The 17,859-nt window shown below is 36.3% G+C and overlaps 1 protein-coding gene across 19 annotated transcripts in view; it reads right to left on the bottom strand.

Moving 5' to 3' along the window:
- The window catches only part of PPP1R9A (protein phosphatase 1 regulatory subunit 9A), a 312,061-nt gene that overhangs the window by 57,390 nt on the left and 236,812 nt on the right, over positions 1-17,859 (bottom strand). For all 19 annotated transcript variants that reach the window (XM_049093580.1, XM_049093583.1, XM_049093584.1 and 16 more), the window contains 2 exons: positions 2,966-3,019; positions 135-364 (listed from right to left, as the gene is read on the bottom strand). In XM_049093580.1, coding sequence (XP_048949537.1) covers positions 135-364; positions 2,966-3,019 — 284 coding nt within the window. The remainder of the gene's footprint in view (positions 1-134; positions 365-2,965; positions 3,020-17,859) is intronic.

Below are 17,859 nucleotides of genomic sequence, written 5' to 3'. Positions count from 1 at the left end.
TCTATGCCTTATAACTCTGCTAAAAAGGGATAATCAAGATTATCTTTTCTATTCTGTTCATTGTTACAAAATCACTGGATAGAAGCCTTCTTTAGACACACATAACCATTCTTTAGTCATTAGGAGCTGCTTACTTTTGTTGAAAATCCTTGATCAATTTCTTTGCCTTGTTATATTTCTTCTCCAAGGCCTGATACTGGCTTTGAGTCTCCTTGAGATGCTCATTCACTGTGTGGCATAAGGTCTGAGCCTCAATCCAGTAGCTCTCCAACTTCAGCATTCTCTCTTTATTCTCTTCTATATTCTGTTGGAGTTGGGTTTTTTCTAGTTCCCACCTCACTTTCTCATTTTCTGCTGCTTGCAGCTGGATAAAGCAAATGTCAAGGCAAGGATAATCTGGGTATTCTGCAGCAAAAATCCACTATGTTTTTAAAAGCATGTTTTAAATTAAGTTTCACTGTCACATATACTTAATCATCTAGAACCTTGAGATGAGAAGAGCAAGTCTCATTTTCAGCATTTCAGAGATTAAAAAATGGAAGCCTAGAAAAGTGAAATGCTTTGTCCAACCAAGGTCACACATCTGATAAATAATAAAACCTGGATCTGATTTCAACTCCCATGATCTTCCCATCACACCATGTTGTTTGAAATTCTGTGAGCAGGACATACTGTTTTAGAGTTTGACTGGATTATACCCAATGAACTTCAATGTACCTTCTTTTAGATTTTTATCCTACATATACTTAGATGTAGATGTAACTGAAAAGTGACGGGGGAGAGATACACTGGAAAGAAGAGAGGGGCAGAAACAGTCTGGCTTAATAGTTCAGAGGGCATCTGGAGTCATTCAGTTTAGAGTTGAATCCTAGCTCTGCCATCACTGGCCTTTAAAATGTGGGCAAATAACTGGAGCTCTCTAAGACTCAAGTATATTATCAATAAGACAGATTTGTGATATAACACAACAGCATGCTTGGAACAGCTCTTTGAGCATCCTCTGATAAATGCTGGTTATTTTTACTTTGTTTTTTTATCCCTTTTAATAATATGATTACATTCTTTATTTCAATTGACACGAACATAGTCTGTAGTTCATTATTTTGCTGGCAGTGTTCTGAATTTCCAGAGCCTCATAAACTTCAATTTGCATAAAAGTATAAAAGACAGTGTAAGTAAAAATATAAATTACTGCTGACTTATTGTAAATCCCTCCAATGAAACAGAAAGGCAGTTACCTGTGTTTCTGCTTCCAGGGACTCTTAGGAAAAGATGGTAAACTAGTCCAACCCCCTTATTTCTACAGAAATTCAAGGCTGATCCTTTAGGTGAAGAGTCAAAGGTCATCTATTCACAATAAGAGACCTTTAAACTAGGGCTTCATCTAATTCACATGTTTCCTTTCAAGTTCAAAAGGATGCAGAGTCATTATAAACTAACAATTTTCAAAATCGAAGACATCCCCAAACCATACCACATTCAGCAAATAAATATATAATCTTTTAATGTATATTTTAAACTAAATACATTGACAAAACAGATTACAAAGTAAAAAAAAAAAAATTCCAAAGTTAGGAATTCTATTATGAACACGGATATAAAGAGTCACAGTAAAGTAAGCTACTATAGATACTACATGCCAATATAATAAAGAGAAAAATACAAAATACTAATTTATAGGATTTTCTACATTAAATGCTTTTGGTCTAACACATTAGCTTTGTTAAAGCACTTGCAATCCACAGGGGAATCTTTCTCCCTGGTTATAACGAACAATTAAAAAAATCTATTCTTCCATTCTGTGCTAAGAAACAAAAGCAATTTGAAACAGGACTAGGTTTTTACTGCATCTTTTATTAAGCAATGTTTTGTATTCAAGTTGTTTATTTACCAACCACTACTAATTTAAAAATGATTATTCACAGAGCTTGGCTGACACCATGAATGATGTATAGACATGTTTTGACTAAAGAGCTACAGAGTTATTAGCTGAGAATACCATTTAACCAAAATAGCCCTGTTAATTTATCTCCATTTAAAACACATGGAAAACCCAAAATAAGTGTTCAATGGGAACAGGAAAACAGATCATTAATGGTGGGAGAGAAATTATGTCTTAGTTTTTAAAAGACCACAAAAACAATAAAGAATATTATTTTAAAATAATTCAGAAAATATTTTTAAATCCTTGAAATTACATATTTGATAAAACTAGATACAACTGTAGGAATTTATACAAGTACCTTATAATTTACCAACTAAACATGCCCTTTTGAATCTTGTATTATTTCATATATAACCTAAAAATACATACTCCCTTGATTTATCAAGACCTGTTTTTTTTCCACAAATTTAAATAATGCATACTAAACTTGTCTAAAAATTTCCAGTAGCATACTGACACCTAAAATCAATTATTCACATATTATAGTAAATTTCATAATATTTAATTATTAGAAATTGGATTTTTTCTATGAAAAAGTATTCATGTGCTACATTAAAATACATTGTTTCTTTTTTTACATTGTTTCTGATGAATATGTTAAAAATAAGTAAATGATTAAACCTACTTAAAATAAGATAAATAGAAAGAGATGCAGCATAATAGCTTGTATAATAAGAACAGCGTAATTAGTGGTCGAAACATAATTCGGATGCTAGAACCATTAACAATAATTAATTTTTGAGGAAATCTCAGAGGGAACTGGCCACATATGTGTAGATATGTAAATATGTATTTTTAAAACACTGTGCTATTTCACTGAAGGAATATGGTGGTGCTTACCCCCCAGGGGTAAATGCTCTCCCTGGCAGGTCTGTCTACATATCTAACGGTGGAAATGAACCTCTCACATTTGTACTCTTTCAAATGCGCAGGAGCAAATCCTTTAGTCCTCGGGTTGAATTTATTCATCGTACCCAAAGTTTAAAAAGTACAATTCAAACACCATTTAATGGTGCTTACCTTGGTCTTCAATTTTTGAATCTCTGCTTCTGTAACTGCATGTTTGATTTGCAACTGAAAATTGAAAAGAAAGAAAACAATCTGAACTAAGAAAGGGTATCTGTATTTTTGAAGCCATGGCGGCTAGAAGAATACCTTATCACATAGCAGAAGGCCCAGAAAAGTGCTGCAATGCAGCAGGTTGTAAATTAAAATGTCTAGTGTGTAAAATGACTCACTAGGTGCACACTAATGAAACACGGGGTCTCTGGCCCACGCTCCCTAACGGATTAGGTTACGAACTCAATTGTTCGGGGCTAACGAAAAGAAGACACGTTTTCCTAGCCCTCTCTGCAGCCCCTCCTTTAGGGTTTGGGTGGCGAGGGCCTGTTTTCCGAGCAGAGCGCCTCGCGGGGCCGCACGGTTCCGCAGGCAGGCGGGCCCGCGGCCGTGCGAGGATCCGGTCCCGAAGCTGGAGGGTAGATGGCGCTACGGTCCCGCGAGTCGCACGCACCGGAGGCCGAGCAGCTCCCGCACAGCTCCCGCAGCTGCCGGACGGAGGACCTGGATGCTGCAGCGCCGCAGCGACATCGGTGATTTTTTTTTTTTTTTTTTTTTTGAAATTTCAGGCAAGGTACAGATCCAGATTTCTGTCCTCCAAAAGTCGACTCCTACTGAGGACCCTGACCCCCCAAAAGCCTTAGCTGCAGCCCGAGAGCCACCAATTACATTTGTTTTGCTTCTCCCCTCCCCCCACTTCGTTTTCTCCGTGAGGGTGAGAGGAGCAAAGGAAACATTCATTTCCTTAAGGGATAAAGGAATGCACCAAGATTTACAGAAAACAATTTACGGGTTGCAGTCTCTCCTCCGGGCTCAGATGTTTTTGGAATTCAGAATTCTTCCAATTTCAGAAAGGAAGCAAGATGCGTTTTCCATAAATTGCCTATTACCCACACCTTGGTCCGTGGAGGCACTCCGTGATCAAATACAGGAGTATTTTTGCCATCAAACATACGTATTTCCCACTAAGTGTGGTATAGAATAGAGACTCTAAGTAGCACCCTGTCTGTTTTGGTCAGGTTTACCACCAAATTAGTTTGCCACAAAATTATTTTCAACAAACTGTTTTCAGAGCATTTTGGATTCAGAATTGTGCAAGGAAGATGGCAAATGTCTACTATTATTATGATCTAATAAAAGTCTAAGGTTTTCTTCTCAGAAAAAGTGAGTCAGTGGGTGGAAGGATAGAAACATGCACCTTGGAGGTCATGACCCCTCACAAAGCTCAGCTCCCTTGGGTTTGTAACCTGCATTTCCTTGGTTTTCAGTCAGCTAGTAGGGGCACAGGGGAAGGATGGAGGGAGTGCTCCTCTCCTGGATGTTCTCGGTCCTCCTATTATGTTTAAGTCCCTTTAGTCTACACTGCTACTGCTCTCAGTTCTGAGGGGTGATCTTGAAACTGTTTTTAAATTTGATTCTGCCCCACTCACATCATTTCTCTTAATTTGCCACTTCCAATCTGGACATGCCTGCAGTCTTGTCAATGTGGCTCTTGCTCCTTGTGCCCTCATTGTTTCATAGGTGCTCCCAGGCTCTAACAGTCTCTACAGAGGAAAGACTCTCTGTGCAGCTGTCATTCTTTTATGAGACCCAAAACAGGCAGTCCAGGCTCTCTCCATTTCTCGCCATAGCCCTAGTGGTACAGCGCTGAACCTACCTACCATTAGGAGTTGCTGAGAGCAACAGAGTATCTGGCAAGCGCTGCTCCAAACTCATGGCAACTCCCTTGTACCTGGCTGATGAGGTCTGAGCTTACCCAGTGCCCTAGTCTGGATGAATCTCTCAGGATGTGACAATGCCAGGCACCCAGCCTGACATGCTAAAATGACCAAGTATACGGACACTCCAGCTGTGAGCCCGAGAGTGAACACACTACTGCTGTAGAAGCATCAATCCTTCCATTTCTGGACTCCCTTGAAGATGTGGAAAACAAGGGCACGTAGCTGAAAACTGACCTGGCTTAGTTGTTAACAGTGAATTGCTGTTAAAACCATGACCAGAACCTACATCTTCTGGTCCTTGTTCCAGTGCCATTTTCCACAGAGAATAAGGATTAATTCGATAGGCATTTATTGAAGAGCTGCTAGATGCAAGATGCTATGAGGATAGAGGAGGACTGTTTCCCCTTCTAATTAGTGTCAGTGCTAGTCTCCCCCCACCAATATAGACTCATAAACTAAAGATAGCAAAATACTTGAATCTTAGACATGCTACATTATATATATAAATATATCCACGTACACATGCACACATCTCTGGCTATCAGGAGTTATCTTCCAAGGAGATCTTCTCTCCCACTTTGGCAAATGAACAGGATAAGACCAGCAAATCCATGTGCCTAGGTGATTCTCAAGTATCTGGAATTGTTACTGACAAGGAAAAGGACTCCTTGATCTTTCTCCCATGGCCCAAGTGTGAAGCTAGGCTGAATTTATCTTTGGCTTCCCATGAATGAGTTCCATGATGTTGGAAAATCACTGAACCTCTATTACCTTCATTTTGCTCACCTGCACAGTGCAGTTCCTCACAGGTCATAACCTTCTTTATTGGAAAGATTAAATGAGATAACCCATGTAAAGCTTTTAGCACAGTGGCTAGCATAGAATAAGCCATCTAAAGTTAGCCCAGACTAAGCAAGAATGATCTGAAGAACTCAAATATAATTACCACAACTCCACTTCTTAGTCGACAGTGCTAAATACTGCAAAATGTCACACCTGAAATAAAATAAACACCTCTGCTTCTATTTGAAAAGTAGCAAGAAATCAAAAGGGCAGATTTTACGATGAACACTGCAACTGTGGGGACATGCCGGATTTGATTTCTCAGTGGTTAACTCCCTTCAGCTACCAAGTATATGGTATGCAGCCTGTTGGGACTTTGGATTTTCTTTGTTCAGGTCACTGTGGCCAACAGCAAGCTGCTTCTCTGGGCCCCTGCTTCCCATACGAGAAACAAGAGGGCTAGATGGGAAGAACTCCAAGGCCCTTGCAAATACTACAGGTGTGACATTTACAAAATGAAGAGCCTGGAGATGGTTGTCATGGTTACAGAGTCTAGAAATTCTTGTCTCAAGTGAGCATGTTTATTCCTATGAATGCCTATACTAGATTAATCCATTGATGTGCGGGGCAAACCCAGGTAAAACTGAAACAGACAGGTTGGTCCTCCAGCTATCCCACCCTCCCATCTCACCAAAATGGATAACAGAAGAGAGGAGAACTCATTAGCAGTGAAGTGAGGGCACTGATAAAAGCTTGAAGTGTTACTAAGTACAGCCAAATTCTTTAGATACAGGAAAACACATTGAATTCTGCAAATTCAGACATTATTCAGAAGATGGGCAAAAGTTTTAGTGCAACATTTTCTTAGAATTCATAAAGCCTAAAATGATAGACACAGGATTATTTTAAAACTCTATGCACATCAAGAGAATTTCTACAAACTCATCTCTATTAACACAAAAGGCATAAAAAATAAACTAATCGAACTTTGATTTTACATAGGAAGAAACGGTTTCAGTAGTACCAGCTACAGAGCTAATATAGGTCAGAGCCAGGTTTTGTACATTTCAGTCCATGTTCTTTTCCACTAAATTCCTTACATTTGTAGGACTCTTTGTCTTTTTTTATCATATCCTTTATCATTGCAAATGGGTCTCTGTGGGGGAAGCAGGACAGACACAGTCCACCTCACTGTTCAGATGGGGACAGGGGCTCAGACAAGTTACATGGCTCCTTCAAGATTCTAGCGGCAGCAGGCCCCAGAGTGGAAAGATATCTCAGGTCCGACTCTCCCTACCTCTCTTGCCCTCTTCAACTTTGTGATACATTTTTCAATTAATCCTCACAAAAACTTTTGAGCCTTATGACATCACTGTGACCTCCTAGTTGAGAAAGGATTACGCCAGCTGGTAACCATGGATCACTTCTGGTAGTCTCTAAGTGTCCTGACATTAGATATGAAATGGTGCTCAATCAGCTGCTGTTATTACTTCTGGAACCTAGGGTGAAAGGGCTCCCTTATTAACCAACTAGCATTTATTTAATGAGACTATGTGCTGTGCTAGTCACCAAGGATACAAGAACATGACACAGAATCTACCTTCAAAACACTTACTGTAGGGAGATGGAATAAAGACCGCCTTCTGAGAGAAACGTCACAGGGAACGTGCTCCTAGATGGCCTGATTTATCTTTTATTCTCATAGCCAGGTCACATGACCCTTAGGCTTTGGCCTACTTGCCTTATCTCCCACTTTGGCAAATGGGCAGGATGAGACCAAGATACCTTCGTTTCATGGAGAGAGGAAGAGAAAATTGCTTTTCAGAGAGGGGAAGTGTCTTGACAACAGAAGCACAGTTGGTGAAAGGTTGTGTTTTCTTATTCTAAAGCAGTTCTCTCTCCATGTGTTTAATAACCTTTCCAAAGGACAGATCCAGGAGTTCGCACATCAGCACCTGAGGCTGGTCAGGCTGACTGTAGAGGCAGGGTGTTAACAGGATTGGTTAATAGCAATTGAGCCTGAAACACCTGTTGGAATTTTGGCTTTCAGAGAATCTAGATTTGGAGAGACTACTTGGGAAGAGATGATATAAATAAAAAGAAAAGGTTAAGGATTACAGGTCAGTGTCTTAACTTATAAGACCAATCTCCCCTCTTCTGTCATTTTTTAACGTGAATGCCAAAGATGTCCACTCTGGGACTGCAGCACAAATAAACACATGCATCCTACAGAGAATTGCAGCTCTTATATAACATTCTGCAGGTGTACCTGCTGTGTATATTTTATTTCTTTCAAAAAGATGAATACAGAATATGTACCCTATCACTGAATCAATACAATCCAAACAGAACCGCACTAGAAATAGCAACATCCTTATGCAGAAACAGAAATGGTGAGACTGAACTTCTACAATTTATCTACCTATCCTGTGCAAGAATGGAAAATATTTTTCTTTAGAAAGTGCAAAATACTACCTTTATGGCAAAGATTTTAAGAGATCTCTAGTATTAGAGATTTTACAATTGGATAAGAGCAACATTCTCTGTTCTTACTTTACAATGGTGACATAATAAATGATGTTTGCATAGAACTTTATGAAGTGGTTTCAGCACTGGAGTCAACATTTTTATAATTATCTTTGTGATTATTTGACTGAAATCTCTCTTACCTATGACAGAACAGGTGCCACAAAAGAAGGAATCAGAACTGTTTTTGCCTGTATCCAGATGCTGTTAAAATGAAGTTATGCCATATTCCTTTCTCATTTATGTTCAAAGCTTTACATATGGCACCAATCTTTACACTACCAAGTGTTTTTCTCAGGAAATAGTTTATACAAGATTAGCTGAAGTTGAGTGGCACCAATCTTTACACTACCAAGTGTTTTTCTCAGGAAATAGTTTATACAAGATTAGCTGAAGTTGAGTGATTGAATAGTATAATAATCTAATCTGAATGGTAACACTAATTGCAGCACATGTAGGATAGGGTGAGCTACTCTACCAAGGTCACTCTTCAAGTAGGTATTCATAAACTAGTTATTAATGATGCAGATGAAAATGGATGTAGATGAAAGCATGTAATTATAGTTTCTTTTTTAAAGACATATCTGTTTGCTAAGTAAATGATTTTAGATAAACTATTTTATAGCTTCTCTACATGTTAATGGAAAGTTCCATAAAGATAACTTTTATTATTATTTAATGTATTTACAACTTTCTCTATATTATTTTTCATACATTCTCTAACACTTAATAAAGTAAAATAGCAGTTTTTAGACTCCATTTCTTCCCTTAAGATCCCCATGACCACCAAGGAGGAGTGTGAAGGGAAACAGTAGACAACTGGTTTAAATGTATCCTGACCAGTAGTTTTTGATTCAGCCTCTTCCTTCTTCCCACTAAATCTCCAGTGAAATCACATTTAAAAAAAAAAAAAAAAACCACAACTTCAAATGGACACTAAATCTCAAAACATCTGTTACTAGTATGTGAAAGAGTCACAAAGCTGAATTAAGACCGACATCCAAGCTTCCCACTCCAGAGAGAGAGAGATGGTTTGTCCATTCTCCCTGACTGCTAGAGAGCCTGAGTCTATCCAGCGAGAAGTCCGGCAACTTCTACTGTCTTTCCCAGGATCTGTCCTTAAACCAACTTCTTCAACTCTTTCAATATTCCATTTTCATTCAGAAAGCAACCACCAGGGCAGCCGGGGTGGCTCAGCGGTTTAGCACTGCCTTCGGCCCAGGGCGTGATCCTGGAGACCCGGGATCAAGTCCCACGTCGGCCTCCCTGCATGGAGCCTGCTTCTCCCTCTCCCTCTGTCTCTGCCTCTCTCTCTCTCTCTCCTCTCTGTGTTTCTCATGAATAAATAAGTAAAATCTTTATAAAAAAGAAAAGAAAAGAAAAGAAAAGAAAGCAACCACCAGAGTAGGAAGAGAATGCAGGAAGGTGGCTGAATAGTGGCACCCTGCATATTCGAGCTCCAGACCCCAAAATGGAGTATAGATGGGGGTGGTCATAGTAAGGGTTTTGAGAGCAGGGAATAATCTTTTTTTTTCCCCTTTAGCTTAGAGAACTGAGTGCTAGAGTTGGAAATATCTCACCTAGGCACAGAGAACAGCACTAGTGATAGAATGCCAGAAAACAGCAGCCAGACCAGAAACAAGGCACAGAGATATGTCCTCTTGATGTGAGTCTAGAAATGGGATGCATAATTTAACAGATGGATGACTGCTGACTATACAAAAAAGTTTTTGTCTCGATTCCAGATAAATCCAGGAGAGGAAGACAAAACTGAGCCCATTACCAAATATACAAGTGAAGGTAAAGAGAATATCAACTTGAAAACTCAAATACGTAAACTGAGAAAATGGGGTATCACATAAGCAAAAATACATTAAGGGAACTCTCTGGCCTATTGGCATAGAAAGTGAAGGAACACAAAGAATGGATGGAGAGTGAGGAAACTAAAAATGTTTTAAGAGAATTAAGTCATGTCAGAAGTGCTAAGAAGCATAAATGGATTGAAGTTAAAAGTGTATTTAATGCTACAGAAAACTGAATCATTGATATGATAGGACACAGTTGACAACCTCAGACAGAAAAAATTTTAAAAAATATGAGCAAGTTAATTAATACTGAAGACAAAGTGTTTCCAGAAAATAAACAGTAAGAGAGAAAAACTAACAGAAACTGTAGAAAATATTAACTAAAACCAAACCAAAACACAGACATAAAACAAGGAAAGCAAATTAAAAGAAAAAACCTCAATGAACGGAGGCCTACTTGAAGAAATTGTAATAAAAATTTAAAATACAAGGCTAAAGTAAGACAAGGATCAAAATGTCAGTTTGGCATTACACTTTTTCTTTACAATATGCACCTAGCTCAAAATAGTGAAGCCTACACTGCAACACTGTCAGGAAATAAAATGCTGTGAATCAAAATATTAAACTCAACTAATTATCATTCCTATGTCATGATAATTAAATTTTCCCATTCTCAATATAAGGAAGCCCATGAAAGCTATAACCTCCATGAGTACTTAATAAATTACTTAAGGATATACTCTGAGAAATGAGAAATTCTGGTGTAAAGAGAATAGTTGAAACTGAGTAAGCCAAGAGTATAACGACTTATTGTACATATTATTATAAAGCTAACTGAAAAATATAAGCTTTTAAAAAAACAATTGACAGTTGGGGATCCCTGGGCGGCTCAGCGGTTTAGCGCCTGCCTTCAGCCCAGGGCATGATCCTGGTCCTAGGATCAAGTCCCAGGATCGAGTCCCGGGATTGAGTCCCGCGCATCAGGCTCCCTGCATGGAGCTCTGCCTGTGTCTCTGCCTCTCTCTCTCTCTGTGTCTCTCATGAGTAAATAAAATCTTTAAAAAAAAAAGTAACAATTATATTTTAATAACAATCTTGTCTTAGAAACTAAGGTTGTATCAAAAACATTCAAATTATATTGTTTTAGAACATCCAAATGGTATTATTGTGTTCTTAATTTTGAAAATTATAGGAATAGAGAATATTTTTTAGAAACTTAAAGATAATCCTTACCAAAACTCAATAAACATAAAGGAAACATAAAGCATAAAATGAGATGAGATATATTAAATAATGAATAATTATAACAATAACTTAAGTTGCTAAAATTTCATATTAAGAGTGGACTCCAAGATAATATTTTCAAAATGTACAATAAAACAAAGTACTTCAATTAAATTTACATTATAAAAGTAGGTACATACACATGTATACAAAAGTGTGTTTATCCAGCAACTACAAACAAAAGTAAAAGTCAGATTATTACCATCAAACAAAGAATATTTGAAGATAAAGAATTGTTAAGCCATATTTTATGTGCTTTCAACATAATATTAAAATAGATAATCAAAGCTACTAGGCACAAAATATAATGAGGTATAATTTTACTATATGGGTCTCAGTTTACTGGGTTAAATAGGAAAAATGATAAAGATACAGAAGGTGGAAAACACATAATATCACTTTTATCACAAACACCCATATTAATCTATAACAAAAGCACCACTTTAAAAGAACATCAAAACTTGTAGACAATATTATCTGACCACAATGTAACAAAACATTAGATTAATAATAAGTTACAAATTAAAAGCCGTCTCCTCATCAAAGAGAAAATAAAAACAATAAAAATGAAAAATATAGACTTTTTGCAAAATGACAAGAAGAATGAACACTGAAACTAAAAGATGTTGCCAAAGACTTAGCTAAACAAAGAGAGATTAGATTCATAGTTTTAAGTGCTTTCATGATTAAACAATAAAGTATTACAGTAAATTAAGCATGCATTGCCATAAGTTAGAATAAGAGAAATCAAACACTGCAAGGATAATATAATGATGGAATGAATAAAAAAATAAAGATAAAATGACTGAATTAAGGTAGTGGCAAACAGTCAGTTTAGTACATCATACACTAACAAAAACTATTTACTGGTTTTCCTGAATGCAACTTTGGAGATGCCAAAAATGTGGGTGAGGGGAAGGGGAAAAAAAAAGTCTCATTCATCAATTAATAAAAAAACTTGTATGAAATTCTTAAGAGACAGCACAGGTGTTTCCAGATGTGTTTGAAAAGAAAGAGTATATGAAGCAGGCAAGTGTCTAAACAGGAATGGGAGAGAGCAATCTAACCAATCTTTAATGTTACACATATAACTGGATAAACCTGCATCTGGAGGTAAATCAGGGACAACCTATCCCATTCTCCTGAACTTTAGACATCCTGGCCACTAACTTTGGTGCCATGTGGTAACGCCATGTTTGTGAATGAACATCAGGATAGTACTGAAGTCCCACTAGTGTTAGGAAAAAGTATAGGTGAGTTGGAACTAATTATTTTGTAAAAGGCACACCTATAAATATATCTAACTAAAACTCCAAAGTATAAAAAATTGAAGAGGGGAGGAAAGGCAAATGAAATTATGCTATGACTATGATTTTGTTAAATAGTAGATATAGCTATTGGAGTTCTACATTCTATGTTACTAGGAAAAAATAACCTAAGACTGAGTCAAAATTACTTGTGTAATCTCTAAAAGAACAGAATGAAAATGTGTAACTTTTAAGCAGCAGATGAAAATCTGATGTATCTTTAACTCTTTAAGGAACCTCCAAAGAAGATGTGGTTTATGTATACAATGGAATATTACTCAGCCATTAGAAACGACAAATACCCACCATTTGCTTCGACATGGATGGAACTGGAGGGTATTATGCTGAGTGAAATAAGTCAATTGGAGAAGGACAAAAATTATATGGTTGCATTCATTTGGGGAATATAAAAAATAGTGAAAGGGAATAAAGGGGAAAGGAGAAAAAATAAGTGGGAAATATCAGAAAGGGAGACAGAACATGAAAGACTCCTAACTCTGGGAAATGAACTAGGGGTGGTGGAAGGGGAGGTGGGCGGGGGGTGGGGTGACTGGGTGGCAGGCACTGAGGTGGGCACTTGACGGGATGAGCATTGGGTGTTATTCTGTATGTTGACAAATTGAACACCAATAAAAAATAAATTTATTAAAAAAAAAGAAAATCTGATGTATCTAATGGCAAGTAGGTAAAAGATAAAAAAGAAACAATAAGAAAGCATGAAAATTGCAAATATGAAATAAGGTGGCAGCTCTAAATTCTAATAATAAAGTGATGAAAGTAAATGTAAATGGGTTAAACTCATGAATTAACTGACAAAGGCTCTGAGTATTTAGGAGTAAGATTTAAGAATAGGTTTGCTAAAGGAAACACATTTGAACAAAAGAATAGGAATGGCTAAAAAAAAAGACAGAAAAAATAGATGTTGTGAAGTAAACATGATGCAAGAGAAAGGCAGTGTCAAAGTTTTACTATCAGATAAAATAAAATTTGGGGTAAAATGCATCATAAGGGACAAGACAGATGTTTCAATAAATCACAAAGTTGTAACAATCCCAAACATATATGCAGTTGATATCAAAGATTTAAAATATGTAAAACCACAACTGACAGAATTATAGGAAGGAAAAACAACAACTGTAGTTTGTAATTTTAACATATGCTTTTCAGAATTAGGAGATCAAACAAAATATAAGCCAATGCTAGAGAGAAGAAATGTGTATTTCTATTATTAATCATATTTACATAAATGAAAACTATGTAAATTTCATACCCCAGCACAAAATATGTGTGCTTTTTGCATGCATGAGTACTATTTAATCAAAATTATTTATGAATTAAGCTACAAAAGAATTCTTGAAAATTCTAAATAGCTGTCATATGGAATATGTTTCCTGACCAGAATGTGATAAAATTAGAATCTTGTAACAAAAGGATAACAACATAAAGCTACATATGTCTGGAAATTAAAATATATCATTAAGTCATTCTTGTATTAAAGAGGAAATCCCAAGAGAAATTATTTCTAAAGGGCATTCTAAATGTAAATAATGACATTCTAAATGTAAAAAAAATGTAAAATGTAGCTAAAGTCAATATTTAGAAAAAGTATAGCCTTAAATTTTTTTATCAGAATGTAAGAATTATCAAAAATAAATGTACTAAGTGCAACTGATCAATACTAAAATAGGAAAGGAGGAAAAGATTAAGATACTACTAGGAAATAAGTATTTTTTAACTTAAAAAAGGTTAGAAAGACAGACAAAAATTCTGGAAAATAAGAAAAAATATTCAAATAGAGAAAGAAACAAGAATAATTATAGATAGTAAAGACTTCAGTATTTAAAAAGTAGATTATAAAAATGTTAGAAAATATGAATGCTTAGAGGAAATATATAACTTCTTGAGAAATGCAAAATACCAAAACTGGCCCAAGAAAAACTTAAAAACTTGAAAAGAGTAATGGCTTTATAAAAGGTTTTTAAAATCTTCCTCCACAAAGGCACAGATGGTTTTATAGCTGAGTAATAATAAACTTCTAGGGAACAGAAATTTCTCTTTTATGCAAGTCATTAAGTCTCTCGTATAAAAGTCATTTCTGAAAATAGAAAAATAGAGAAAACTTCTTAACTTATATTGAAGCTAATGTAACCTTTGTGGCAGCTTTTGATTAATCTACTCTAGTTAGATTTTCTGTTACTTATAGATGGATGCTTATGTAACTAATAGAGGGGACTTGACTCTAAAATTTTAGAGAGAGTCAGAAGACTTGAATTAAACAGATTCATTCCATAAACTTGGATTAAGAGTCAATGAGATAAAAATGCAGCTCTCTGCAAGTTAACTTAGTAGTTTAATGTAATTACAACAAAAATGCAAAGAAGTTTTTCCAAGGGAATTAATGAAGTGATTCAAACGTTTTCTTGAATAGGTTGAACACTACAGGAATTTTTGAAGAGTTAGATGAATCTGATTTATTCCATTACTGTTTAATATGTATTCTAACAGCATTGCACTAAACAATGAGAAAAAAGAACAGAATATAAAGGCCACAAGCAGTCCAGAGTGTAAAGGCACCAATTCTGTAGATAATAATGCTGGTCTTCCAAGCAGAGGGAAATGCAGGAATGAGCTTTTAATAAAAGTGCTAGCTATCTTGTCAACTACTCAGGGAAATTCAATTAGGTACCTGTCTTGAATTATACAACTTCCAGTAGATGCCTTATGCCATTCGTTTGCCAAATATTTAACCACTATCTGTCAAGAACTATGAGAAAACAGGATATAAAAGTGAGCAAAAACAGAGGAGCTGAGAGGCTGGTGGGAAGATAGGTAATAGGCCCAAAGTAGGACTTACTGAGATAATGTCAATTTAATGTGCTCTATTCAGAGTACAACATGTACTGCTGCCTGATATAATGCAATCAAGAGAACCTTCTGTGATAGGAGACATTGTCAGACTCCAATACACATGACTCTCTATCTCTACCCCACATTTTGTACATAATCTTATGAAAAGTATCTAGTAATGTAAGTATTTGGGCATTTATGTTAATGACATAAAGAAATTTAAAACTGTGATCATGACAGTGTACACGACACAAATGCTGAGACAGAGTATGCCACAGTGATACTCAGTGGCAATCTCCTGAAGAAAAATGACTATGTTAATCTGTGAGAATAGAAGAATTAGAAGTGAAATAATGTGAGATTTGCTTGATCTTGAGGTGATAATGAACCTTCAATTCTTAAAAACCAGAATTAAAAGAAAACTACAGATTTGGTTACTCAGGCTAAAAATGAATCCACTCTGTTAGATAGGATATGTCCAGATCATGCAGTGGCCCACACCAAAGTCAGCAATCATTTTCTGTAAAAAGCCAGATAGCAAATAATTTAGGATTTGCAGGTCACATGGTCTCTGTGCAACTACTTAATTTGGCTATTGTAGCATGACCACCACACACACACACACACACACACACACACACACACACATAATAAATAGATGTCTGTGGCAGTGTTGAATACAACTTTATTTACAACCAAAGGCAGTGAGCTGGATGCAGCCAATAGGTCACTTTGCCGACCCCTGGGTCTAGACCATGCAGTTGTCAACACAATGGAGTACACCTCAAACAATATTTACAGAGCCTGGAGTCCTTTTCTCAATTCAGAAGATGGAGAATATAACCTTCCATATACTATTTCTGCTTTTTATACTCTTTGGCTTCCATAAAAGAATGTGGACCCCACTTCCAGCTCCATTATCTATCAAAAAGTAGGGCCACACTCGCCTGGCAACATGGATAAGCTATATTATAGGCTTTTGCCCAGATATACAACTTTGACTTCACTGCCTCAAAGCTGGATTGAGAGTTAACAACATTCAAAGGAAGACTTTTTTTAGAGTCCATCTCCTCCCCTAGATAATCTGTATTCGTGGGCCAAATCAGAGCTGTAGAAAAACAGGTCCCTATATTATCTCTTCCTCCCACTCAGCCACTTTCAGCAGAACTTTCTCTGCACTGCTCTTGGGTTTGAAGGTATCAGTTCATGCAGAAAACCTTTATAAGAACTAGCCCTAAGATAAGCATTGCTACTCCTACTGTAACAGAATTCTGAGTTTTGTGATCATTATAGAATAGTGTACTTCATTTGTCCCCAAGATGTTTGTATCTGATTTAGAACTAGGAATAGTCATAAATCATCTGGAAAACCCATGTATTTGCCTCAAGGACTCTGTGAACTATATACAAATGGAAATGGTTCAACCTGACAAATAATAATTGGTGGGAGAGAAATGGGCACTTCAACACACTGAATGGCATAAATAAATTTCTCTATCGCCAAGAAAAGCCATTCTGGTGGCAACTTGGCGTTAAGTACCACAAGTCCCCAGAATACTAATATTCTTTGATCTAGTAATTTCACTGTGAGAAATTATCTTAAGGATAGGCACACAAATATCTATTGCAGTGTAACTTTTAATAATGATAATATTTTAAAACCTGGGAACAAAGGAAATGTTCCAAGACAAAAAATTAAGTAGATCAACGATAAGAGATCTATAGGGTGAATAAACATCATTTATGGAAGAACATTTGATGACTTGAGAAAATCCTAAGATACAACTATACATATCAAGGTATCAAGAGTAGGAAATTAACCTATCATGTATTGTATAATCCCAAATACAAAATTAGGATCATGAATTTTTTTTGGCATTTATACAAATATGCATTTTCTAAAATTTTATAATAAATCTAATTTTTTTCAATAAAAATTAACATTTTAAAAGTACATTCACTTTGATACTGGTCTCACAAGTATAAATTCATCATAAGGAATTAAAAAGGTAAGTCAATATATTATGCATGGTAGATATAACATCAGAACATATAAAACTAACCTATTTATGACACATCAAAATCAGAAATTATAAAAGAAAATTAGAAATAAAATCAGAAATCATACATTTACAATTATCAACCTTGTTTTTCATGTATAAGAGAACTTTTTCTTCCAAATGTTGAGTCAAGTCCCTAACAGGCCGGAAACCACACAGCAGTGGTTTTAGGGCTTCAGTGCCTTAGGGTTTTTGCAGGGAGGCTGTAAATAATGACATCCTTGCCTTGACAATGGAGGATGTTTCCTAAAACAATGAAGAATAAACTGTTTGGGGCCTATTCATAACTGTTTCTGTTTTACAAGTTGGGAGTTCTGAGTGGTTCATTTGGAAGAAGAACTGATGTGGTTATCTGAATCTATCTGCCCTTTTCGGACCCACTCTTGGTCGCTTTTCTAACAGTGGCTACCTCGGAGACTGACTTCTTCAGATCCCTGCCTGGGTTTGGCTGAGTGGAGGCATTCGCAGGAGAGAAGGGGCTTGAGTGTGTGTATCCTCCTTGTCCCCAAGACGTAGTTTTTAG

Source organism: Canis lupus, chromosome 14, assembly GCF_003254725.2.
Source record: "Canis lupus dingo isolate Sandy chromosome 14, ASM325472v2, whole genome shotgun sequence".
Taxonomy (NCBI): Eukaryota; Metazoa; Chordata; class Mammalia; order Carnivora; family Canidae; genus Canis; species Canis lupus.
Note: the sequence above shows the minus strand (reverse complement) of the source record. Positions and strands in the feature narration are given on the sequence as shown.